We start from the raw sequence: 26,289 nt of genomic DNA on the forward strand, positions 1-26,289 counted from the left end.
TGACTGCCATTCTGGGGTCAAGAAGGATTTTTTTTCCTAGCTTGTTGCAAAATTGTGCTTCAAACTGGGTTTTTTTGCCTTCTTTTGGATCAACAGCAAAAAAAAAAAAACAAATGTGAGGAAGGCTGAACTTGATGGACGCAAGTCTCTTTTCAGCTATGTAACTATGTAACTATGTAACTATGACTGAATATGACTGCTGAATGAGGAATAAGGGTAGAGATGTGTGCAGTATCAGTGAATGTAAGTACTAGTGTACTGCTCGGTCCTTTGCCAAAAGTTCTTCTTCCAGAGATGTCACAATATCATAAGTATTATTTTATGCCACTAAGCTAGAGACATAACACACACAATTAATGCAGCATGGGAGGAGGTGACCACAGAATTCTGCAAAGGAGGCAGAATATGACTTCTGCTGAAATTGCTGTTCTATTTGTCCATATATTTATTTCACTACTGTCATATGCCCTATCTGGAATGGCATAATTGAAAGAACATAAGCAGTGCAACATATTTGATTATGGAAACGGACTAAGGAAAAGTCGTAATTCCCGAATTCATAAATACACACTGCTGGGGTTGGTTAAAATAGTTTGGCAGGTTAGGTTCTAGCCCATTGGGCTAGATCTGGATATGGTTGCTTTCAGAATTTGCGGTTTTATTTGTCTCTGTGTGGGCCTCCCTTCCAACCTTCTCAATGAGCTGTACTACTACTCATTGACAAGTATTGGTAAGCTGTGATTCTGTGCATACGGTCACAGCTACAACGCCGAGGCTTCACAATCTGTAACAGTTGTTGGATAGAGAAACCATATCTCTGACCCACCCAATTAAAATTAAATTCCTGTGCTGAGACAAACTTCTCCCTCTGACCGATTCTCTTCCACTGACATTACCACCTCACTGGAAGGGTACGGATATCAGGGAGAGCAGAGATACCATTGGGTTCCTGTTGCAAGCATCAGATGTCCAATATGCACAGAATTGACATTAGCCACCCAGAACTCTTGTTCTGTGCTGGCTAATAAAGCCCCAATGCTGCTGATGGAAGTTGAGTTACATCTCTGGCAGCAGAAGTGGTCATAGAGCTTGGAATAACAATAACAGTTGCCATTAGTAAATTATAGTCTAGTTAGAGCACAGTCAGCATTAAATTCACAAGTCAATCTTTCCTTTCCACGTCTGGAAAAAGGACCATAAAGTCTTGAATAATTTGAAATTAATCGGTTTTGAAAAAAAGCTGTCAATGTACACAAAATTACACTGACAGCCCCACCAAAAAAAAAATAATAAAAAAAAAAAAGTTTCCACATTGAGAGACTTAAATTCTGTCAGTTATAATATACAGATCTGACAGTTTTTCAAACAGTTAAAGAACTTTGGAGGAGAGTGGGGAAGTGAAATTTCCTTGTGCTTGGGCAGCCTTAGGCACTGGAGATATGGAAGTTTTTTTCTAACATTTTTAAAAATGATTGGTGGGGTGCAATGGGACTCTAGTTACTAGCAACATAACAACTACATTTAGCTTTACATTTCCTGGAGTCTCCATTTAAGGTCAGTTGACAAACCACCAGCCACTGAATCTCTTAAGTGGAATGGTCTAGAGTGGACTATTGGATAATGCAATACATTTAGATCTGTAAACCACATTTTCTCTTCAAATGCCAATAATTACAGTACCGATGTTAATGTACCTGTGTAATAAGCAAAAAGAAAAATCTTACATACAAATGTATTAAATAGATGTAAATACATCATATATTTAATGTCTCAAGTAAAAAACTATCGCAAAATAATACAACTTCTGCAACCAAGATGGAGAATAAGATGCTATTATGATTTCAAGTTTTTACTTCCTTTAATAAATGATAATTTGTCCTTGTGTTAAATAGCCCCATGGAATGCTGACAGCTGTTACAATCTGGCTCTGGCATTTAGCAGTTTTACAAGGTTAAGGACCTCCTTGAAAGTAAAGCTTAGACAATTGAGAACTATATGTCCTTTGAAGAGAGTTATTCAGCTTGTAACCTCATACTGGCTTTGTAGAGAGAGAGAAAGACTGAATATTCTACATTGGTTCTCAATTGTATTGTACTTAACAATCCATAAATCTAGAATATATACAAATATATTGAATGCCTTTAATTGATTTGTATTTGGGTGCCGAAAATTCTGAATGAGATCATTTTGTGGAAACGTCATCTCCATACTTTTCCCATGATACAAAATTAATTGAACATAATATTTTTCCAAAAAAAATGTGCAGTAGATAAGTTGGCGCAAAAAATTCAGATAAAATATAAATAGGTTTGCAGCACCCACAATATACCCAGGTAATAAGGTACAGAAACAATCACAAAACAGAAAAGTGCTGGTGCGTATACATATGTACAGAACCCCTCAAGTGTTGAGAAGTATTTACAAACAGATGATACAGTGCAAGCAAGTGTGATCCCTTATAGGTTGTCTACAAGCCCAGGGGTATATGTGTATATACTTATAGCCTGTTACACTGTACAGTTGATATCTGTAGTTTAAGGAGACAAAAGTAGGGGGGAGGGAACAGAGAAAGCACTCCTAGTGCAATACAATTATTAAAATTTAAACTAAAATAAACTGTCTCTTTAAGAATGCAACTCACAAATGTAGAGTGGTATGAGCCCCACTCTAAGCTATCTCGCCCAGGGAGGATCAGCCCCTTGGGTACGTGGGATCCGATGAATGCTCCTGTGACTCCAGGTTAATTAAAAGGAAAGAAATAAAATAAAATTGATTATACAGCGTGGCTCAATATTTGGAGTAGGAATGGACAGGCAAATAACATATTTATTATTTGTTCCACTGGGGCAAATGTGGACAGTCACTCCTCACAATGCAGAGAGCTGAAGGTTCCCGGGATACATAAGAAGTTATATTCCATCAGCACAGGCAGCAGGCTAGGGACTGTTAAGACTTTGGCAACAATTGAATGGGTGTAACTATGTGTGTGTCAGTGTGTGTATGGGTCACTGTTTTGTCAGTATGATTGTTTTGATCCCTGTGTGTGTTTCAGTTTGACATCTATACCCACAATGTGTGCCATTGTTTTAGTCCCTGTGTGTGTCATTGTTTGCATTAGTCATTGTGTCTGTCAGTGTGTTTCTATTGGTCTGTGTGTGTATGTGTCAATATGTTTGTATGGGTCACTGTATGTATGCACATGTGTCAGTATGTGTTAATGAGTGTATGTGAGTGTGTGCCATTGTGTGTTAGTGAGTGCATGTGGGCAATGGTGATTGTGTGTTGGTGTGGTTGCATTGGTCAATGTGTCAGTATGGGTCATCATGTGTGCCACTGTGTCACAGAGTATGTGCATTGATGATTGAAAGTCAGTGTGGTTGTATGGGTCACTATATGTGCATCTATGTATATACTAGTGTATGTGGGCATCAGAGATTGTGTCAGTGATCACTGTGTATCTGACAGTAAGCATATATGGGTCAGTGAAACTATGTTAGTGAGCAACAGTGAGTGTGTGTCATAGAGTACATCCATTCTTTAAAATGATCTTTTGAGATCAGCTATAGTGATACTGTAGCTTGACTATTTTAGCATACATTTTGCAGTTCCGTTTGAACTTTGAATAACCCTGCCCGTCTCCCAGTGTTTCTTGCCCTGGTGTCAAACTCCAGCACTTTAGTATATCAAACAAATAGCGCACTTATGGTATTTAAGAATTAAAACAAATATATATATATATATAATATATTATATATATTTTTAATCAGGTGTGCAACAGCATACAGTGCAAGTTTTAATACCATTACCATACGTGTTATCAGATGGGACTGATACATTGAACGATAAGCTGGTGCTCATAGCTGTTTAATAGTGATGTCCCGAACAGTTCGCCGGCGAACACGCGCGATGTTCGGTCCGCCCCCTATTCGTCATGGAGGTGGGAGGGTCTGCTGCTGATTGGCTGGATTGTGTCTGGTGACTGTGAGGTACAGGGTCAAAGTTTACTCAATGATGACGAATAGGGGGCGGACCGAACATCGCGCGTGTTCGCCGGCGAACGGTTCCCGGCGAACTGTTCGGGACATCACTACTGTTTAAAATAATAATAAAAAAAAAAATATATATATATATATATATATATATATATTATTTTGAGTATTCACAATTATTTTTTTTAACCTGTGTATCTAAGCAGTATTCTGATATGATGTATTACAGTAACTATGTTTTTTTTTTTTCCTGGCACCTCATGACCTTGCTACATTTCTTCTGCTTGTTCTGGTAAAAGAATAGATCAAATTGTTCCCCATATCCCCAAGCACATATATTGTCCCTTATCCACCTTTTATAAACACAGTGGCACCATGGTAAATTAGTGTCATGTTGTGCCCAGTGCATTCCTGCAGCAACTAAGTGGAAAATAACTCAATACCGGCCTAAGGCTTCCCCTCCAAAAAAAATAAGATTACAAAATAACCCTGTAAAATTTACCAATCTCGATAGTCAACTGAGGCCTATATATTTCGATTTTATACTCATAGAAATAGACATCATTTAAAACAAACAACCCTACAGTAATGTGAGGGAAAACAAAGTCAATGGGAATAGAAAGGTAGCAATGTGGTTAGATGGGATCATACTCGCTTTTTAGCAATGATGCATGAGAGGTAAACCCTCTGCAATAAACCTGAAGAGCCAATTTGGATTATCACGAACTGAATCTATATTATGTACACTCTGTGGGGTTGTGTTTTTTTTGTTTATTTATTAGATGGGCCAAGAACCTGATGGTTAAAGGAAAACCCCATATCCACTAAAGCACTTTAATTTCCTGAGTGTGTCCTCTTTATTTTACAAAAAGTTCAGATTTCAATAGAAATTGGCACTTTAATAACCTTGTTACTCAGAGCACCTACACTCAAGAAGCAGGCAACTGCCCAGAGCACCTCTTAAAAATCACTGTTTAGTGAATATCCCCTCAATGAAGACATGCATTTAATTTTTCCTTTTCATTAGTGGTTACCGTATATACTCGAGTATAAGCAGAGTTTTTCAGCACATTTTTTGTGCTGAAAAACCTCAACTCGGCTTATACTCGAGTCAGAGTCTGTATTATGGCAATTTGCATTGCCATAATACAGACTGGGGGAGAGGGGTGCTGGCAGAGCTGTACTTACCTTTCCTGCAGCTCCTGTCAGCTCTCTCCTCCTCCGCGCCGTCCGTTCAGCACCTCGGTCAGCTCCCAGTGTAAGTTACACTGGGAGCTGACAGAGGGAGCTGCACAGACCGCGCGGAGGAGGAGAGAGCTGACAGGAGCTGCAGGAAAGGTAAGTACAGCTCTGCCAGCACCCCTCTCCCCCCACTGAACTGCCAATGACACTGGACCACCAGGGAAGGAGCCCCCCTCCCTGGCCAGCTAGCAAGCAGGGAGGGGGGGTGAAAAAAAAAAAAGATAAAAAAAAAAAAAAAATGAATAATAAATAAATAATAAATAATAATAATAAAAAAAATAATAATATAAAAAAAATAAAAATAATTAATAATATATCAAATGCCCACCCCCACCAACACATACACAAACACACACTGCATCACACACACACTGCACTCATACACACACTGCACTCATAATATACACACACTGGAAATAAATATTCAATTAATATATACGCACACACACTGCACTCATACACACACACTGCACTCACGCACTGCACTCATACGCTCACTGCATTCATTATATACACACTGTAAATAAATATTCAATTAATATAATTTTTTTAGGATCTAATTTTATTTAGAAATTTACCAGTAGTTGCTGCATTTCCCACCCTAGTCTTATACTCAAGTCAATAAGTTTTCCCAGTTTTTTGGGGTAAAATTAGGGGCCTCGGCTTATACTCGAGTATATACGGTATATCTAAAAACAGCTTGCAAAAGCTACAGATCACTTGTCTAAAGCCTTTGCAAGTCCTCCCCCTTTTTATGAAGCCAGGACTTTCTGTGTTTCTGTCCAATCACAGACTTCCCACGACAGTTCAATGAGAAGTCTTTGTAAGGCAGGTGCTCTGGGCCATTGCTGCCTCTTGAGGTGAGCCACACTGAGCTAAACAAACCAGGAAGTAACAAGATGGGCTGTCTGACATCCAGCGGTGTAAACAGGCTTATTTATAAAAGTGCCAATTTCCATTGATATCAACAATTTTTGTCAAATGAAAAATCAGAACACTCTTCACACACAAAGTACGTCAGCAAACTGAAGTGCTTTAGGGTTCTGGAGTGTCCATTTAATAGTAGAAAGTGAGGAAGCAAACTGGTCTGTAAAGTTAGCAGTCTGCCCTTCTGTGGGATTCTTTTTTTTTTTTTTTAATTCTTTATTTTATTTGTGCATAGCTTGAACAATCATGTTTGTACCGCCACAATAGCAGGTGCAAGCAGGTTTGGAAACATAGATTTGGCTATAGCACAGTTTTTTTTTATATTCAAGATAAGAGATATGTGAAAGGTTAAACAATGGATCATAGTTGCACAGAAAATCTGCCTGTCTCAGAGTTTAGTAATGCAGTATACTGATTAATCTTACAGCCTAGGGATTAACATGCTAGCTGAAAATATCTGAGGCTTGCTTGGTACATATGGTAGCATCGCTGCTCTATCTGAACTTAGAAATTCTGTGGGATTCTTTTGACTGATAGATTGTGGGTAAAGCAGATTAGCATCTGAAATGGAACTTTGTTTAAGCTCTGCCCATTGCCAACATTTTCCAAAGATCATGCTTCCCATGAAAAAAGTAGCCCCTACTTCTTATGTTAAAAAAAATCAAATAAATATACATTTAAAAAAAAAAAAAAAACACAATACAAATACTGGAGAAATAGAGGGCCAGAAATGAATTAATGGAATTCATGTTTTACATTGCAACATTAAAACTAGTCCGGGTGACTTTAGTGGTCCTTTATTTAGTGTCTAACGTGTTAAAAAGAAAATGAATATAACAAGTTATGCTGTTTTATGCACATTAATCAATACATCTGAAATGGTTTACAAACTCTAATGAACTATTCCAACAAAACACTTGATAATGAATAATAAAGTTCAAAGAATAAAATGTCTACATATTATCTCCCTCTTCTAAAATCTGTTTTGATTTTTATAGGATATGGGGGGCACATCTGTCTAACTTATTACTTCCAGAATGCTTTCTCCAGGATCGGAAATTCGTAGTTTCAGGATGCGGCTCTACTTAACATGATGCAGAATTGTAGACAGTAACAACAATAAATGTTTTCTGGCAAGGACTAAGAGCGAAAATAGTACCCGTAACTAAAATATAACATCAAGGAAGAAGAGACATATGGTTTATTATAAAGAGAATGCTAAGGGATGTGAAAAAAAATAAATCAATTTTCATACTGATTCAGCTATACCTGAAAATACAAATAAAAACAAAAACACACCCAACCACGGCTCAAACTTTACTATAGTAAAAAAGGAAATTCAGATATTTATCAAAAGCCAAATTGAAACTAAATTGATATTAACACATTAATCATTAACCACGGAGGCAATAAACAAGTTCTGGCAAAAACAAAAGTTAGAATTTGAGCTTTATATCTATTCAACCATACTTTACCTCTTTTGGGAAAAAAAAAGTAAAAAAGCAAACAAACAAAAATATAAACGCATAAAAAGTGAACACAACACCGGGAATGAGTAAACAATATTAAAATTCTTAGGAGGACACATTTTCCTCTTTAAACATACTATTAAAAAAAATGAATTATTTTTTTCCCAGTGCCATCACTTATATGTGTTATGCTTCACATTCAGAGAGCCTTTTTTTTTTTTGTTCTCAGCAGCAGTTTTTTACATCTCTGGGAACTTTTACGCCTTTGTGCTTTAAGAATGGAAATTGCTACAAACACCAAACTATGGGTTCAAGAAAGTTAGAAGAAGAAAGATTTTTTTTCTTTAAGCGTGAAAAATGTTACCATCTATTTAGTTCTTTCCTAATAACATTTCCAATAAAAATAAATAGCAGAAGTATCAGAAAATACATTCCCAAGAGCTGGCGGAGCCTGCAGGTCATTCTTTTCTGCCTTACACAGCTGTATTTCCACTTTTGGTTTTATTTCATTTTATTATAAAGACTAAAGCATGCAGTGGCTAACATCAACAAAGTGTCTGGAAGACATAACACTGTAATCTTATGACAGCTTTGAAAACTGTGGAAACTTTCATGCTTCGTGACACCTTTAACATTCACTATCAAAATATGTCTTGAGTCTGAAAAAACCCTCTCCGATAAAAAGACTAGGAAAATAAAAAATAGTTTGATTTCAGACTCAATGAGTGCATGGGTTTAATATTTTGCTGCAATGTATTGCTGACTTTTGTGAAACAGGTTTTTGAAATGCTCTTTAGAGGTTTAATTTAGGTAATTATATCAAAACCTTTCAACGAAGTGTTACTTTGGCAGTGGTAATGAACGTACAAACAGTTCCAATTAACTAGCTTTAAATATCCATTGGAATGTTATGAGAAAAAAAAAAATCAGCTTTAAACAAAACAAAAAAATGTTTATATTGTTAATGAAAAATAATGAAAAACATTTTGCAGTGAGACCTATGCAAATAGAAGTCACATGAATACAACAGAGAAATAAAAATACTGCAGTCAACTAAAACTGAAAGCATGAAGTAAAATAGAAGGTATTAGGGACATACAAGTATACCGGTTTATTTAATATAAGGTATATTTAAAATAAAAATGTAGACGTTTAACTGAAACAAAAAGAAATTCTGATTGATAGTTTACAATAAAGTAATAACTATCCTTAAAGGGACACTATAGTTACCAGAAGAACTACATCTCAATGTAGTTGTTCTGGTGAGTATAATCATTGATAATCATTCAGAGAAAAGGCAGGGTTTACATTTCCCCTTCGGACACCTCCAAGTGGCGGCCACTCAGATGGCCACTGGATGTGCTTCCTGGCTCAGTGCTGCACAGTAGCATGGGGACGCTGAATTTTCCTCATAGAGATGCATTGATTCAATGCATCTCTATGAGGAGGTGCTGATTGCCCAAAACGGCATTTCGACCCGACCCCTTGACGATTTTAGCCATTTCAATGCTTTCCCGTTGGGAAAGCATTGGATTTGCTAAATATCGGCAATTTTGATGTCACCAAGGGGGCGGGGCCAGTGCCGGCAGACCCCACTCGGCGCTGGAAATAAGGTGAGTTTTTCATGCTTTTAATGAGGGTAAGAGGGAGGGGGGGGCAAGCCACCTTAATGGTGGGTTTTGCACTGTAGGGTCAGGAATACATGTTTGTGTTCCTTACCCTATAGTGTTTCTTTAATAGTAGAACTGCTAGAACTGTAACGTTCACATTATCTGAATTTGTTGCCCTGATGGGCACAAATCTCTGGGTTCATGACTTAAAGTCAAACTGAACCACTGAGCTTGCAATCTACATTTGTTTTTCTGTGAAGCTTTCTAATGTATGGAAATATATGCTAGGGAGATATATAGAATATTATTAACTAACACATACATCACTATTTATTCACTCTTTAGTTAAAGGGTTCTCCAAGCATCATAACCACTACAACCGGTCAGCTGACCACTCTCAGCCAAAGAATTGACACTAGCCAGCCTAGAACTCCAGCTCAGGGCTGGTTGATGGTACCAATAGGACATGGCCGGAGGTGGAGTTACACCTACAGCAGATATGGAGGTTAATCTCTGAATGTGCAGCGTTTCAAAGTAAAAATGCTGTATACAGACTCCAGACCCGATGACCACTTTAAATCACTGGGGAGAGCTGAATATAAAAGGAAACTTTTCATAATTTAAAGGGACACTCCAGGCACCCAGACCACTTCTGCCCATTGAAAACCTGTGCTCCAGCATTGCTCATTTCCCCATAGGAAAGCATTAAAAAGCATTTTTAATGCTTTCCTATGAGGAGCTCTGCGCATGTGCATTAGGTCTCCCCGGCCGGTGGGCGGGATCAGTCTCGCCCACAGGCCGACACAATCACAGGGAGGAACGGCGGTGGCGGAAGCAGCAGCAACGTGGGACATCGTCGCTGCCTCTGGTAAGTCACTTGCGCATTAGGTCACACCGGCCGGTGGGCGGGATCAGTCTCGCCCACCGGCCGACGCAATCACAGGGAGGAGCAGCGGCGGAGGAAGAAGCAGCGACGTGGGACATCGTCGCTACCTCGGGGATTGGGGGTGGGAGGGAACGGATTGTTTTCCTGGCACTGGAGTTTCCCTTTTTAGAAAACTATAAAAGATCAAACATATTGCACAGGTATAGGATTGGTATTCATGCAGAAATCATCCACAATAATGTATTTTTACACACATGGGGTAAAATGTATGGAGACAGTTTGTCTAAGGAAGTGGTTCCCAACCCAGTCCTCAAGTACGCCCTAATAGTCCTGGATTTAGGGATTACCCAAATGTATCTAAGGTATTTTTTTTAGAAAAAGAAAAAAAAACAATCACTTAAGTCACAACAGGGTAATCCCTAAATCCTTGACTGGTAGGGGGTACTTGGGAACTCCTGGCCTAAGGCATTTCTGTAGATGACTGAGGAAAATTAGCAAGAGACAGCACAGAACCGATAGTCTTAATACAGTTTGGCACATATCTATTCCCCTAGGAAATAGGTTACAACCGTCATTGATAAAAAGTTATCAAATAGCTTTTACTATATAAACTATATAGCTATAGTTTTCGTATAGAAAATGAATAACAGGGGAGGGCAAAATGTAAAAGAAAAAAATTAGCTGCATTATTGCGAAAATATATTTTGAAACATATAAAATATATTTTAAAACAATCTACAAAAAAAATAGCCGCAGCTCTGAATTTCCAGCCTCTGAGTGCACCCAAAATAACAGCAATGCAGGATATCAGGGAAACACGCAACGCCCTTTGGAGGAATTTTCACACCAAGCTTGAACCATTTCCTTCTATAAAAGGGGGTCATTATCAGGATCAGTTTTGAAGTATGTTCACACCATTCTTAACACATACTATACAGGAAATAAACGGCAGCCTTGGAACTGACAAAGACAAACATTCATAAACTGGACTGTTTATAACTTCTTATTGCACCTTTTTTGTGCAGTTGTAAATGTTAATATCATGTCTGACAATCTTAGTGGAATTTAGTGATTACATTTCTTAGTAAGGATATTAAATTGAAGTGGAGCTTTATTAACAGTGATTTGGTGAGATACAATGATGCAAGTTGAACAAGTTAACTACTACCGGACTACAACTCCCATGACCCAATGACAGCCACAAAGACCAAGCAGCTAGTGGACCTTAGGTACCAAATATGTCAACAAACTTATAAATTAGTGTGAGCACTACTTTTTTAGAGCATTATAAAAAATAAAAGTGGAGAAAAGGGGGCAAGATACATCTAAATGCTTTATCTTAGCACATGTGCAGGGTCCTCTATTGCGATTGTACTGACTTATCTATATTGTAATGTCTATTTTCCCCCATTGTACAGTGCTATAGAATATGTTGGCACTTTATAAATGCCAGTAATAGTGATAATAAATGCACTCACCTGAACCTCTCTTTTTTTTTTTTTTTGACACTTGTCCTGGTCGCTTTAATTGCCAGGAGCTGCTCCACTTTTGTACTCTTGCACAAGCAAAATTGGATGTCACAGGCATCTATTACATATTGGACAAGAAGATGTCTGTCTCTTCATTCATCATGACTAATGTAAAGATTCCTGTATGTTCATCCATCACAGGAGTATGAGAACTTGCCAAGATGCATTAGTGGAAGCTGTGCCTAAGGCCACATTTTGCCAAAATTAGCCCTGCGCATGTGCATTAGGCCCCCTGTGGGAGGCGGAGCACCGACCTAGCGCAGAGGGAAATTGGCACTGGAATCGGGTGAGTAAATAAAGAGCCCGAGGGAAAGGGGGGGGGGGGGGGGGGGATTCAGAGGTTAGGAATACAACTTTGCATTTCTAAGCATTGTCAAAAACAGTGAGCAGTAAATGGTTGGTTTTTTTTTTGTTTTTTTGTATTCCACTGACATTTTTTTGGAAAGAGACCCATATCTATATTAGGATTGTACTACACTGTATGCTGATTCCTTAGAGCTGATTGTGGAGCTCTTTGTTTGGAAATGTGTTTTTGACTTTCTATCACCCAGACCACCTGGTGTAGAAGTACTACACTACTGGCGTTCTCTCCATGTGTTTATGTTCACATATCATTTATGAGAAGTTCCATCAGCCTATAGTCAAGACCAGGCCTACTCACCTTATCTACTCTTCCAGAGTATGTATATCTGCCAGTGCCCAAATAAAGAAAACAACTCATGTTTATCTTAAACTATTTGGCAGATTTTCACTTAAGTATTGCAGACAACTGATTGCCCTAAAAATGATCGATTCCACAGAAAGTTCTTAATCTACTCTGGACGAACATAAGGCAAACAACCATATTTCTGGAATTTTTTCTTCCATATTATTATTATTATTCATAGTATATGAATGTTCAGTATATTATGCAATACTGTTATATATGTGGTCTCATATTTAGCTTATTATTGTGTTTCTTTTTATTTTCTTAGTATTCCCAGGCTCAACCTCTTTTATCCAGTTTATACGATATGGACACAAGCCTGCAATTTCAGACATATGCACACTATCTATAAACATCTGTCTGTCCTATAAAGCTTAAACTATTTCTATTATGCTCTACGAAATCCTAATCCTTCACTTACACTCCTTATACTACACATTCATTTATTCATCTATATCCTATAGAATGTAAGCTCGTTTGAGCAGGGTCCTCTTCAACCTATTGTTCCTGTAAGTTTATTTGTAATTGTCCTATTTATAGTTAAATCCCCCTCTCATAATATTGTAAAGCGCTACGGAATCTGTTGGCGCTATATAAATGGCAATAATAAATAATAAATAATATGCCAATTTTATTTTCAATTCTACTTTATTTATTTTAATTTCTATATTTATTTTTATTATTATTTTCATTTTTACTTTCATTATTTATTTCTATTTATTTTTATTTTGTATTGATATACATACTTTTCTATCTCTTATAAATTTTTTGTTTTTACCTTTACATGTATTCCTATCTATATATTTTTTCAAGTAGTACCACCAATTTTTTTACTATCCGAATTGTCCATCAAACTGGTTCCAACATATGGACTTTTATCACTAGGTATGGACATAACCACTGCTCAATAATACTCATTAACACAATATATGCTCTTTCAATGCTATTTTATATACAATTAGTAACTTACTATTTAGTTAGCATAATCTACCAGCAAGGTCTATTGTATACGAAGTATCATTTGAAGTTACATTTTAGAAAATAAAAATGTACAAAAGAAAAGGAAAATATAGAGCTCATACAATTTAAACAGTTACATGATTTATAGCTTGAACAGCATTATATATATATATATATATATATATATATATATACACACACACACACATATATATACACATACATACACACACACACACAATTTTTATTTATTGTAAATCCTTTAGTAATGCTTTTTGCAATACATATGATTGCTGTATACTCGACATCTAGTTCACCTGTTCAGATGCAATTAATGATAATCAAGATCAGAAACCTATATAAGAAAATCCTTCTCACTACTCGTATTCATCAACACTCCCTGAGGAAGTAAACGCAGACTTACGAAATGTGTAGGATTTAAATGAACACTGAATTACGAATTCAAACGGAGATACCCAGTGAGTCACCGTATTCAGTCTAGCCGCTCGAGCGCGCTCAATCACAGATATATACAGACGAAGGGAGGCACTCTCTCTCACAGCTCGTGGACCTGTACACCAGTAACTCCACAGCATTTATACCATCTTATACAGAGGAATCTCTTTTACATACTACAACCATTTGTATGTACCGTATATACGCCAGCTGATGTATATTGCTCCAGGCCTAGAAGGTATATACACATACCGGGCTTTCAACCAACATATCTACATAAGCACCTCAGACCAACAAAACTAATGGGCACAAAGCCCTTTTCTTCATACTAAGTTTGGACTTTTAATTTTATTTTTATCTATTTTTTAAAATATGAGTGTGCACACTGAATTCTATTACAATACCAGCAATTTACCTTTTTTCTTTTAAATAATATGTTTTATTAATTAATTTGTACTTTGTATATAATCATCATCTTGATGCAATAAGACCAATAAATGTGTTTATTTTAAATGTATGTGTAAGAATTTTTACGTTTGCGCTTTCTTTTCTACTTACTATTGGTTATCTGTTTCATAGAGAGAGTTTGGGATACTCTCTACAATTTTCACACATCTTACTTTAGCTACACTTAAAATAACATCAATAATCACTTTTTTTTCAATTCCAAAAAATAATAAACTGCCGTTTTGGGCAGTATATCTGTTGCGCAGTTTACGTATACACTTGGGAATCCACATTCTACGGTTATCCTTTATATATTTCAGACATATCACCTGTAAATTCACAACAGATGAAGCACAATTCCTCTTTTCAAGAAAGTGCACATGTCAATCTTCAGCCTTGGAAGCTGCATTTGTAGCTGTAATTTTCATAATTCATTACATTTTTCCTGTGGCATTTTGTTCACTCACATTGCTCATGTGCCTTTCTTTCTCTTTGTGCCCACAAGCGAGTAAAATGCCAAAAACATTTTGCTCTTCATATTAAAAAAAACAAGCACACTGGAAATCTGCATTAAAAGACATATTTTGGTAAAAATCCAATCACTGAAGTGGCCATGGTGCTTTAAGTAACACAATCGTTTGAGACACTATACATGTGAGATGTAGTTCCGGTGAGAGAATAACAGAGCAGTTTCGGAGCAAATTCATAAAATCTTTAAAAGGATACTCCAGGCCCCTAAAGCACTTCAGCTTGCTATGGGGCTTTAAAGTTTAACCGCATGCCCTCTCTGACTTTTAAAAATAATTTATTAACATCTTTTCGTCTAAAATCCCCTTAGTAACATCTCATGGCTCGGAAACAGAGCAGGGAGGGTACCCTGCATTACTCACAGTTAACTATGGTACAAAGAAGAAGTGAGAAGCATTATTTGTGAATAACAGTGATTGACGCGCATGTGTCGCATGTCCGAAGGCATTTGTTTGAGAAACATTTGATTGGACATAAGTCATCAGTAATGATGTCTTCACGGGAGACGGATTGAAGCTGTCCAAGGCTGGAATAGTTTAATAGCTTTTTAATCCTTTAGTGCTGGAATTGGTATAGACAAATAGGAACCCTCCAATTAAAACAATAGAAAAGCTTTCCTTTTAAAGTGTTTATGTAATAACTACAATGTTATGGAGCTTTTCCAGTTATTTCGCCATAATGCCAAACCGCTCTAAAATGTAAATCAAGTCACAGCACACGGATATCAATGGTAAGCATTCACATTCTATGTTTCTATGTAAATGGTAAAAAAAAAAAAAAAAAAAAAAGTGTAGCACTTTAGCTACGATGCCAACTGTGGTTATATAGCTAATTTATATAAATGTTATTCCAGCATACAGTTCCCATCCAAATGATATTTAGGCACAAACAAATGAAGTTTAACATTGAGGAATTCTCTTATGTTACAAAATTAGAATAAGAAAGAACATCTTGAGTAGCATCTACAAGAACGAGAGCAGTTATATAGCCTTTTGACTTTAGAGGTTTTAACCAAGTTATAGCATGTAATATAGCAGGAAGGAAGGGCTGTATCAGAAAATATTAAGGAGACTCTATAGCCACCCAGACCACTGCATCATTTTCACACTGGAAGCGAAAGATATTGCCGTTTGGACAGAACGGCAATGTATTCATTGAAGGGATAACACGCCTCTATTATCTCTTAAGAATACAGTCATTAGAGACACTTCAGCAGCTATAAGCAAGTTGAACTCTGTTAGAGGCAAAATAAATCTCATACAGAGCAGTTGATGTGTGCAGTGCAGCATTCTGCCACGCATGTGTCCAGCCTTCTAATGCTTTCCTATGGGGAAGCATTGGATTGGCTGATATCATCATTCTCGATGATTGTATCCTGAAACCAGGGTGCTGCGGGAAGTAAGGTATGCAAAGCTTATATTTTAAATAAGGGGTGTATTTTAAATCATTGGAAGGTTGTTGTGGGAATACATGCTTGTATTCCTATCACTATAGTCTTCCTTTCATAAGGAATAGCAGATGTGCTAAAGCACATCATTGCAGAAGGCTTTAAAATATATTTTAGGTTAAAAACCTGGGATGACCATAAACAGAAAATTATAACCTGGACTCCCCTTTCACTCGCCACACCACTCAGATGTTTAAAATACTTTGCTCCCACATTCAACAGCAGAGGCTAGGAGGGACGAGGTTTAACACACCTAGAGTACATCTGGAAAGGTGACAAACTCGGTTTTCAATACTTTGCTCCGCCCACGACCTACCCACATCCATGTACATGTCTTACCTCCAAATACAATTTCAAACAAACCAAATCCAAGTCCTTGCCCCCCCCCATCATGATATGTCAATAATTGAAAAAAAAAAATGTGCATCGCTAAGGTGCCCGAAAAGAGGACAAATCTCGACCTGCTAAGACACACTAATGGTAGATGTGTCCATTCCACTACCCAGCTACAACAAAGCATGGGAAACAGAATTAGGCTATAACATCTCACAGTCCGAATGGTTCAAAGCCTCCAGATCACACAAACCCCATACTAACTGCGTGTCCCACATCGAGCTGATTAGAAAAATACTAACTAGATGGTACGTAGTGCCTACAAGGCTAGCTCAAATATACCCTAACACGTCTGACATGTGTTGGAGGTGCAGATCGGGTAGGGGAACAATGTCACACATTTTGTGGGAATGACCAGCACTCAAACCATATTGGGAAATGATAGCCACACTGTTGTCATAATTTGCTGGGCAAACCCATACAAGGGATAATCAAATTCTTTTTGCTTTTTATGTTCCCAGGCGACATTACTTTAGCCCAAGAGACCCTGGTATTCCATATCCTAATATCAGCGACCCTACTAAAAGCAAGGAGATGGAAATTTCTTGAGCTTGAGTAGAGCCCATAAAAGGATGGCAGGTAGGGAATACTAGGGGGCGTGGGCAGAGTTACAGAAGGATTAGATGGTTAGACACTGCCTCAACAATTCTAGGCCAACACACTTCCCTAACAAAGCCCCAAAGAGTAACTCCAATTAGGTTAGAGACCTTGGTCCCACTCAGACGCCTGTTCTCCATCTCCTTCTCCCCATCCTCCCTCTCCCTGTATGTCACCTCTTACCCCTGCATTGAGATTTTCACGACTCCGTCGCCTAAGAGTCTCCACAGCGCCAGCTAACTAAACATCGAGATAGGTGGTAGGCCCAGAGCCCAAAGAGCCACATCCACCGCTCCAACGATACAATGTCCGAGCACCCACCCATATAGGGGGTGTAGGGGCCACACAGGGGGCCACACACCACTAAAGGGTCACAAACACAAGAGTTACATGCTGCAGCTTTGGTACAGACAAAGCAACACCAATGCGCACAGACTTGGCTGTGTACCTCAGATGCTTGACGTAACAAAGTAAAAAGCAACTGAGAAGCGAGGGTATTGATGTAAACATAGGAGTATTGTTGTAAACATGGAGCGATATCAATAAGTATTACGTCAATGTACTGTCCTTCTTACAATTCTTGCATTTGTCGTACACAAGTACATATTTTACTTAAATAAATTGCTATAAAATTGTAAACACTACACAGTTAATTACTCATTAAAAACAGTTATGCATATTGGTAGCTCTTTTCAGTGTGTGTGAAACAATAATATATAATATTATTATTTATTATTATTATTGCTATTTATAAAGCGCCAACAGATTCCGCAGCGCTGTACAATTAGTGGAGAAACGTACAATATACACAGACAAATAAGAGAGCCCTGCCCGTAAGCTAATATCTAGCCATCGGAGCTCTTTTATACAAAGTGCTTGGCTAGATGGCCCGTGAGCTTACAATCTAAAAGGAAACCATGGGGACGATATATATATATATATATATATATATATAAAGAAAAACACACACACACAAAAGCCTTTTGCCAACAGCTATTTTGTTTATCAACTTTTTCAGAATGTTTTCATTAATATAACTTTTTTGGCTTTAGACATGGTTGATTTTTCCCACTTAGATTATATATATATATATATATATATATATATTTTTTTTTTTTAATTTTTTTTTTACACATACATGTATTTTTTTTCTCATTCACAATAGCATATGCACAGATTTAGAGCAGTCACTTTGTCACTTTTTTTTCTTCACCAATTTGTTTTTTCCACACCACACACACACACTTTAATTTATATTTTGTATATATTTTTCTTTCTTTCATTTACAGGGTATGCTATTAATAGTGTTGACCATTATTGATTGTTCTTTGATTAACTATTGTTTTGGGAGTGATAATATTGTTGCAGTTATCAAGTATATCATTATTATGTGGATAACATGGAAGGAGTATGATCTTTTGTAAGAAGCAAGGACTGTAATTGTTTCTAATTTTGCTGTTTCCAGCTTTTCATATTATTCAAAATGTATAGTGTATCCATGATTTTGTTGCATAGGCATTTACGGAGTACAAGTACATATGTGTACATGATGTTATATTGATTTATGCTTATAAAGCTCTGGTCTCATGTTCAATTTATAATCAGACAATAGTATTAAATTAGGTTTAATTATCCAAAATTCAAACATTTTATTTACTGTTGAATTCAATATACGGTACATGTGTGCACCATGACAGACACACTTTAAATATTGCAATTACATGTAAATTGACAAAATCACATAAGAGTTCTAAGCCTGAGCAAGTGTATGCACATTATATCGACAAACAATTAATCTTGTGTTCCTAATTAACATAGATAGGAAGAGCTGCTAGTTTGAGCTTTGATGTAAGGCGTGGCACTTCTGCAATATGCTTGACTTTGTTGACTATTTTTTCCAAAGAATAACAAAACTTACTTTTTACATGTAGGAGAACATTTGAACTAACTCCCTATTATTACGATCACCTTTTTAGATCGCTGTATTACACTATATATTGTGAATGTAAGATGTCATAAACAGGGCTATACATAGGACACGAGGTCACACATTTAGGCTTGAAGAAAGGAGATTTCATCTAAGGCAAAGGAAAGGTTTTTTTACAGTAAGAGCAATAAGGATATGGAATTCATTGCCGGAAGAGGTGGTTTTGTCAGTCTATACAGATGTTTAAACTGCAATTGGATAAATACTTGCAAAAACATAACATACAGGGATATAATTTCTAATTAGTGGGGTAATAGCTGCTTGATCCAAGGAGACATCTGACTGCTATTTTGGGGTCAAGAAGGAATTTTTTCCTAGTTTGTTGAAAATTGGAAGCGCTTCAGACTAGGTTTTTTGCCTTCTTTTGGATCAACAGCAAAAGCATATGTGAGGAAGGCTGAACTTGATGGACGCAAGTCTCTTTTCAGCTATGTAACTATGTAATTATATGTAACTATGTTTATTTTTCCCACATACAATGAGAGGCAACAAAGCCAAAACGATTGTCTGGGCTTGCTGAAACCGGCTTGAGAACTGAGCATGAACCAAGGAAAGAGCAAGCTAACTGAGCTGTTATCCATTCTCACTATTCTCTTGTGCTTTGTTTTTATGTTAAAAAAAAAAAAAAAAAACATTTTCACTATTGCAGTAATTATGAATAGTTTTTGGGATGTGCTCAATATTGCACTGTATTATCCTCCAATAAGACGTATTGGAGGATATATATGATATTACACAACATTCATTCAAATATTCCATGATTATTTAGATAATGAGAAAAATTGTAAATTAGACAAATATAAACTTAAAACTGTACTTTTAATGATTTAGTAAGGCAGTACGTTATATGCTGAATGTTTAAACAGCACTAATTATGGCATTAACATACAAAATGTCTGAACTGCCATTGCAGAACATGGCATAAACCATTTATTTTTTTTTTTTTTATCCTGGGTATGTGGGGTTCAAATGGGGACACTTACAGCAGGAAAATGCTAATGGGTGCGTTATTCGACCTATGTTCTGCTTTGCATAGTACTAGTGATGACAACTTCCTTATGGAAAGATGATACAGCTTTACAAAGTTGAAGTTTTGCTGCTGTGGGAACATAATGTGACTAGCTTCTGCAGATTTATTTTATGGCGTTCTCAAAATGAAGTTTTATTTTACAAAGACCAGCTGCTAGCTCCTCCAGAACCAAATGTCTCAATTTAACAAGGAAATGTATATAAAATTGAATGATTTAAAGCCATGTTGTGTCTACAACATATCCATACTTCAAAGTGCACCTGTCAAAGCAAAACTCAATTGATGCTACAGCAAGCAGTCAAATCTATGTAATGTGCTGGTTTGCAGATATAAACCACATACTTGTGTACAGTTTGTATTTAAATGACACAGTAGGCATTTAACTGAAGTGGTTGTAGTGTATGGAGTCCCCTGCTACTGTCTTTCCATTCAATATTAAAAAAACACCATAGCATTACGAATACATATACAGTTTCTCCTAGCGCATAGATTCCCTCGTCCCTCTGCACTGGCGTCCACTCCTCCTCCCTTGACGTCATCTGGCTCTCAAGCCAATGGTCCGATCCAATTCTCCTCATAGAGGAGCACTGATGCACTGATGCGCATGCACTGTGAATGACAATTGCACACATCAACATGCTTCTACAATGAAAGCATTGAGATGCAACATCACATGCCCAGGTTTTACTTGACTGCTGTAAAGGAAGTGACTCTAGAGGCCGTCTGAGAAGACAGCCGCAAGATGAGTGTTTCTACAAAACTGCAATGGTTAAACATTGAAGGGTTTTAAAGACCCGGCCACTGCATCCAAACCACTTCTTGGAGATTAAGTGGCACAGGTGAATTTTTTAATTGGTTAGTATTTTAATCCTAATGAGAATCCTAAGCAGCCCATAAACTTACAGCACACACTGCTGGTATGAATTGGTATGGCTAGAAGGACGTGTGTAATTATTATTATTAGCATTTATTAGCAAAATATTCTGCAGCACTCTACAATTAGAGAAAGGCAATATAAAAAAAGGCCCTGTACAAACGAGGTTTCAATCTTTCAATCTCTGCCTTAGCCATAACTCCAGTGAAGGCTGGGCTTTAGATGGCCAGGGACAAGTGTTAACTTGCTCAGAAATGGTTATACATAGACTCATAGAGAAGCATTTTGGGGGCAGGGGGCATGTGTGACAATTTCATGTGAGACAGGGGGCATGTGTGACAATTACTTTGCTGCACCAGCAATGCCTCCAATACACTGCCCCCACCATACACTCTTATACACTGCTCCTTAATCAAATACACTGCTCCCGTCTCTCCACTCTAATTGAATGCAATGTCCCTCTCGCTCACCCCAATTAAAAAAAACTGTCCCCTCCCTCCTCAAATTTATTACACTGCCCCCCTCCCACCACTCTAATAAACTGCCTCCACCCACCATTATACACTGGCCGTCTCCCTCCCCAAAATTAATATACTGCCACCCTTCCTAATTGTATACACTGGCCTCCCCCCCACCCAAAATTAATACACTGGCCTCCTCCCTCCCCCAAAATGAATACACTGCCCCTCCCCCAAAATGAATACACTGCCCCTCCCCCAAAATGTATACACTGCCCCTCCCCCAAAATGTATACACTGCCCCTCCCCCAAATACACAGCTCTCTCCCTCCCCCAAATGAATACACAGCTCTCTCCCTCCCTTAAATTAATACCCTTCTCTCTCCCTCCCTTAAATTAATACCCTGCTCTCTCCCTCCCTTAAATTAATACCCTGCTCTCTCCCTCCCTTAAATTAATACCCTGCTCTCTCCCTCCCCAAATGAATACCCTGCTCTCTCCCTCCCTTAAATTAATACCCTGCTCTCTCCCTCACCCAAATGAATACCCTGCTCTCTCCCTCCCCCAAATGAATACCCTGCTCTCTCCCTCCCCCAAATGAATACCCTGCTCTCTCCCTCCCCCAAATGAATACCCTGCTCTCTCCCTCCCCCAAATGAATACCCTGCTCTCTCCCTCCCCCAAATGAATACCCTGCTCTCTCCCTCCGCCAAATGAATACACTGGCCCCCCTCCTCAATTTAACACACTACACAGGAAGGATCCCCAAACCCCTCTTCCCCATCCTCCAGTTTCAGCTTTGCTCTGCTCAAGCACACCAGGCGCTTTTCTGGCACTGCGAGCAGGAGGGAAGGGGTGCCCTCTTGTGGCCGCCGTAGGGAAAACAAGTAACAGACAGAGCCATAGCACAAAGTGGCCCAGGGCAGGAGGGCCGCAAATATATTCATTGTGGGCCGAATTCGGCACATGGGCCGCAAGTTTCACATGCTTGCTGTAAGCAGACTGCAAAGTGATGTTCTTACTCTTTTCCAAAATACAAATGAGAAAGCTTTACATTTACATCTTATTTCAGCACAGGTTATATAAAAAAAAAAAAAAATGATGTATAAAAAGCATGACAAGAGCTATAGAGAAAATGAACCAGCTATATAATGACAAGGTTAAACATTCTATAATGTATAGCGATGAAGCATGTTTATTGAGGATTAAGTCAGCCTGGAGAGAACATGAAAATACCTGTCGTCCATCTTGTCCTACGTTGGTTTGACCTCGAACCACTGTTCGAATATTTTCATCCAAACGCCTGGAAGAAAAAAAAAATACAAATAATATAAAAACAAACAAAATATAGTTATCTACAAAACCCAGGGATTGTGGAAAACAAACAATAATGGAACAATGGACACTTAAGGCAATATATTTGTTTTCTCCAGTTGTGCTATTCTAGAATTACCTTGCCAATTTTCCCACATTTTCTAGTTTAGTGAATAAAGCTGACACAATGCTTTTCATATAGAGAACTATAAAACATTTGCAACAAGTTAAAAAACTATAATGAAATTACCCACATTTGTGTCAAACTACACCTTGAAAAGAGCAATTTTTCATGCTCTTGAGGAGTTGAACAGTGAAATCTGAGGCAGCCACACCTTATTATCCCAATTGCAGGCTTATATACTGTATTATGTATAATTCCTTTGCATTTAGAAAAAGCTGAGTTCTTACTTTTTTATGACATTACAGTCACATTTAGGATATGGGTATTAAAGTTTACAAGCTTTGCTGTCAAACAACTAAAAATATTCTATACAACACAGAAACAGCTCCTAGGCCTTGAGGTACCCATTTATCACAACTTGGCTTCACCACAACGATGAAATGATAAAGAGTTTACCTTATTTTCAACCGAATTTTGCTCACTACGTCGTCAATATTGGACAGGGACTGGAAGAAAAGAACAGAGGGAAATAAGACACATGGCACATCTCAATAGCTCTGTTTATTTTAATATTAACATATACAGGAATAAACATTTTAATACACTATGGATGGTTTTATATGATCCTACAAAAAGTTTTAGTAAAGATTTCTATATGTTGATATTAGTTGAACATTAAAGTGGAGAGGTACTATGCACATATGTATGGAAAATAAAGTAAACAATACACTGATAATATGTAAGGATATTTTCAATAGTGATCATATATGAACGTGTGCACAATACACCTACACACCCATTTAATCTATAGAAATAATAATAATAATCAAAATCCACAGATGAGGGAAAAAAAGGTGGGGTTCCAAATTTACACATTTTACAAAAACCTTAAGAAATTCCATTTATGTAACAGCAGCTGTCTATGTATTTGATGTATAGCTATTATATACCTATTTTATTATTATTTGTAACTTTTGCGCTGAATTTTAACCTCAATACATATGACATAGTTCAATAAACACATAATTGTACTAACTGAAAACGAAATTGCTAAATTTAAGCTAATATAGCCAAGCTGTGATTATAGACAATTTGGAACTTATTTGTCAAATCAGTACTTATCTTCTATATTTTGCAACCCTGTTATTTTTTATCATAATGCACTTAATTTTGGGGACACTATAAATCCCGAATGCTGTGTTTTGAGGTACTAGCAAATGACCTACAAGCATCAATGAAATTACAACTCTAGTTTATCCTAAATATATTTATTTTTTTATTTCACTAAAGTGCTCAACATATTATTTTGACAGTGCGGTGTCTAAGCTTAATTTAATAGTACACCAATTATTTTTGTTAGTGATAGGGTCTTTAGAATATCCCTTTAACCCATTCTGAATCTTTTCAAAATGTATATTTATACAATATTTTTGTATGCAAATCAATATACGTCTGAAAAGAAGTGAATGCAGTAATTGCACAGCGAACATGACTCCATAAAAATACATAGGTAAATGGAGACCTCTAGTGGAAATGAAGAGAACAGCACATACATGTTTCAGATATTCTTTCTTAAAACAAATCTTGCCAACGTATGCAATATGGCACAGTCAAAAATAACAGAATAAAGTTAAAACTGGAGAATATATTATACTGCTTAAATGGAACACCAGGCTGGATGCAGCTTAATGTTTTATGATTTTTATATAGAGAATACAATAGAAATATGCACACAAAAAACAAAGAAAAAACACATATTGTAAAAACGGATACGTCCCATTAAAATCCCAGCAGCTGCTGCACTAGCACATGTCCATGCAAACAGAAACAGCACAGCTTCATGAGCTGTAAGCCATAATCATCGCACTTATGACAAATCACGGCTTGAACTATCTTGCTTTGCATGTAATGCGTCTATCTCATATATTAGTTTCCCCTTTTACGTTGCATTACTGAAATAAATTAACTTTTGCACGATATTCTAATTTTTCGAGTATCACCTGTATTTATGGGGGGGGGGGGCTGTGAGTGTTACACTTTGTAAACTCACCCTCTTTTGCTGCTCCCTGTTATGACAATTAACCAAGTAGGGCAATCATCACTGCTGCCAATGTGCAAGCACATAAGCTATAGGAGTAACTCTTTGACAGGGAGCAAATGTACTGCCTGGTGAACTTTCTCATGCTCTCCCCTCTATGTCAATCACAAAGACCCTCTCTGTGCTGCTGGCATCTAGGTCCTAATGAAAAGTATTGACAGATGGGGAATGGTCAAAATTTTAAAAAGCATTAAATTAAAAATTTTACATTTGCAAAAATTTCTGCAAGCATAAAGTATAAATTGAATTTAAAGAACCCCAAAGGCAACCAGACCACTTCATCTTTACTTATAAAACCCTTCAATCTAAAATTGCTGTTTAGTAGATAAATGTTATGATTGCACAGTTAAAACACCTCTAGTGCTTGCCATCCCTCTGAGATCCAAATCAGACTCCACTCTTAATTAAATGCTGCTGCTAGAGAGCATTTGATGGGCGCAGTGTGGCAATTTGCAGCACATTCTGCACCAGTCTTACAAAGCTTCTCTGTAGGGAAGCATTAGATTTGCTGATATCATCAATCTTCATGATCTCAGCTAGGGGAGGGCTTGTATTCGTAATGCTATAGTGTCCTTTTAATGCTCTTTAAAATTAATGTAAGTAGTGGGTACAATGAAAGATATATTTTAAAAGGTCACTCCAATCACCATAACAACTTTAGTCTTTGCATGTGTAACAGAAGATTCATTGTAAAAGTGTCCCTGCATACAATAATGTAATTTTTTTTTTTTTATAAAAACATCACTACAGCTAAAAGACTGCTCTTTTTCGTACAAATGGTGGCAGCTTTCATTTATACTTTGACATACCAAAACCTGCCCAAGTTGTGTGTACATTGTGTAAACTTGAGGAGCATATGCCATATAAGTCTCTAACTCCCCATGAGTTTCAGCCATGTTCACAAAAATCACCTCTATAAAAATATACTGTTATCACTCAAGCTGGTCTGGGAAGAAGGACTAGTATAGTCAGCAGTCCTTCAGAAGATTTGCTGCGGCTATTTCATTGTCCATTGTCTGTTTTAATGTTCTTGATTACTTTAAAGTAAAAAACAAAACAAAACAAAAAACTGTTTCTTCTGTGTGGCCTCTGAGGCATAGCTTACAGTTTCACTTCATTAGATGTAGGTTGGAACTCCCACCCAAGGCATCTTTCTTAAACCTCTGCTGGATCTGAATGAAAGGCTCCTGATAGACGGAATTTGTTATTGGTCTGAGA

General features: G+C 37.3%; 1 protein-coding gene across 2 annotated transcripts in view; it reads right to left on the reverse strand.

Moving 5' to 3' along the window:
* VPS53 (VPS53 subunit of GARP complex) overlaps positions 1-26,289 on the reverse strand; it is a 166,080-nt gene that overhangs the window by 132,261 nt on the left and 7,530 nt on the right. For both annotated transcript variants that reach the window (XR_010090947.1, XM_063457083.1), the window contains exons 3-4: positions 23,430-23,479; positions 22,772-22,838 (exon numbers count right to left, since the gene is read on the reverse strand). Coding sequence is in view for 1 of the 2 variants with exons in the window: in XM_063457083.1 (XP_063313153.1) it covers positions 22,772-22,838; positions 23,430-23,479 (117 nt within the window). In the remaining variant the exon portion in view is untranslated. The remainder of the gene's footprint in view (positions 1-22,771; positions 22,839-23,429; positions 23,480-26,289) is intronic.

The sequence above is a fragment of the Pelobates fuscus genome, chromosome 1, assembly GCF_036172605.1.
Source record: "Pelobates fuscus isolate aPelFus1 chromosome 1, aPelFus1.pri, whole genome shotgun sequence".
Classification (NCBI taxonomy): Eukaryota; Metazoa; Chordata; class Amphibia; order Anura; family Pelobatidae; genus Pelobates; species Pelobates fuscus.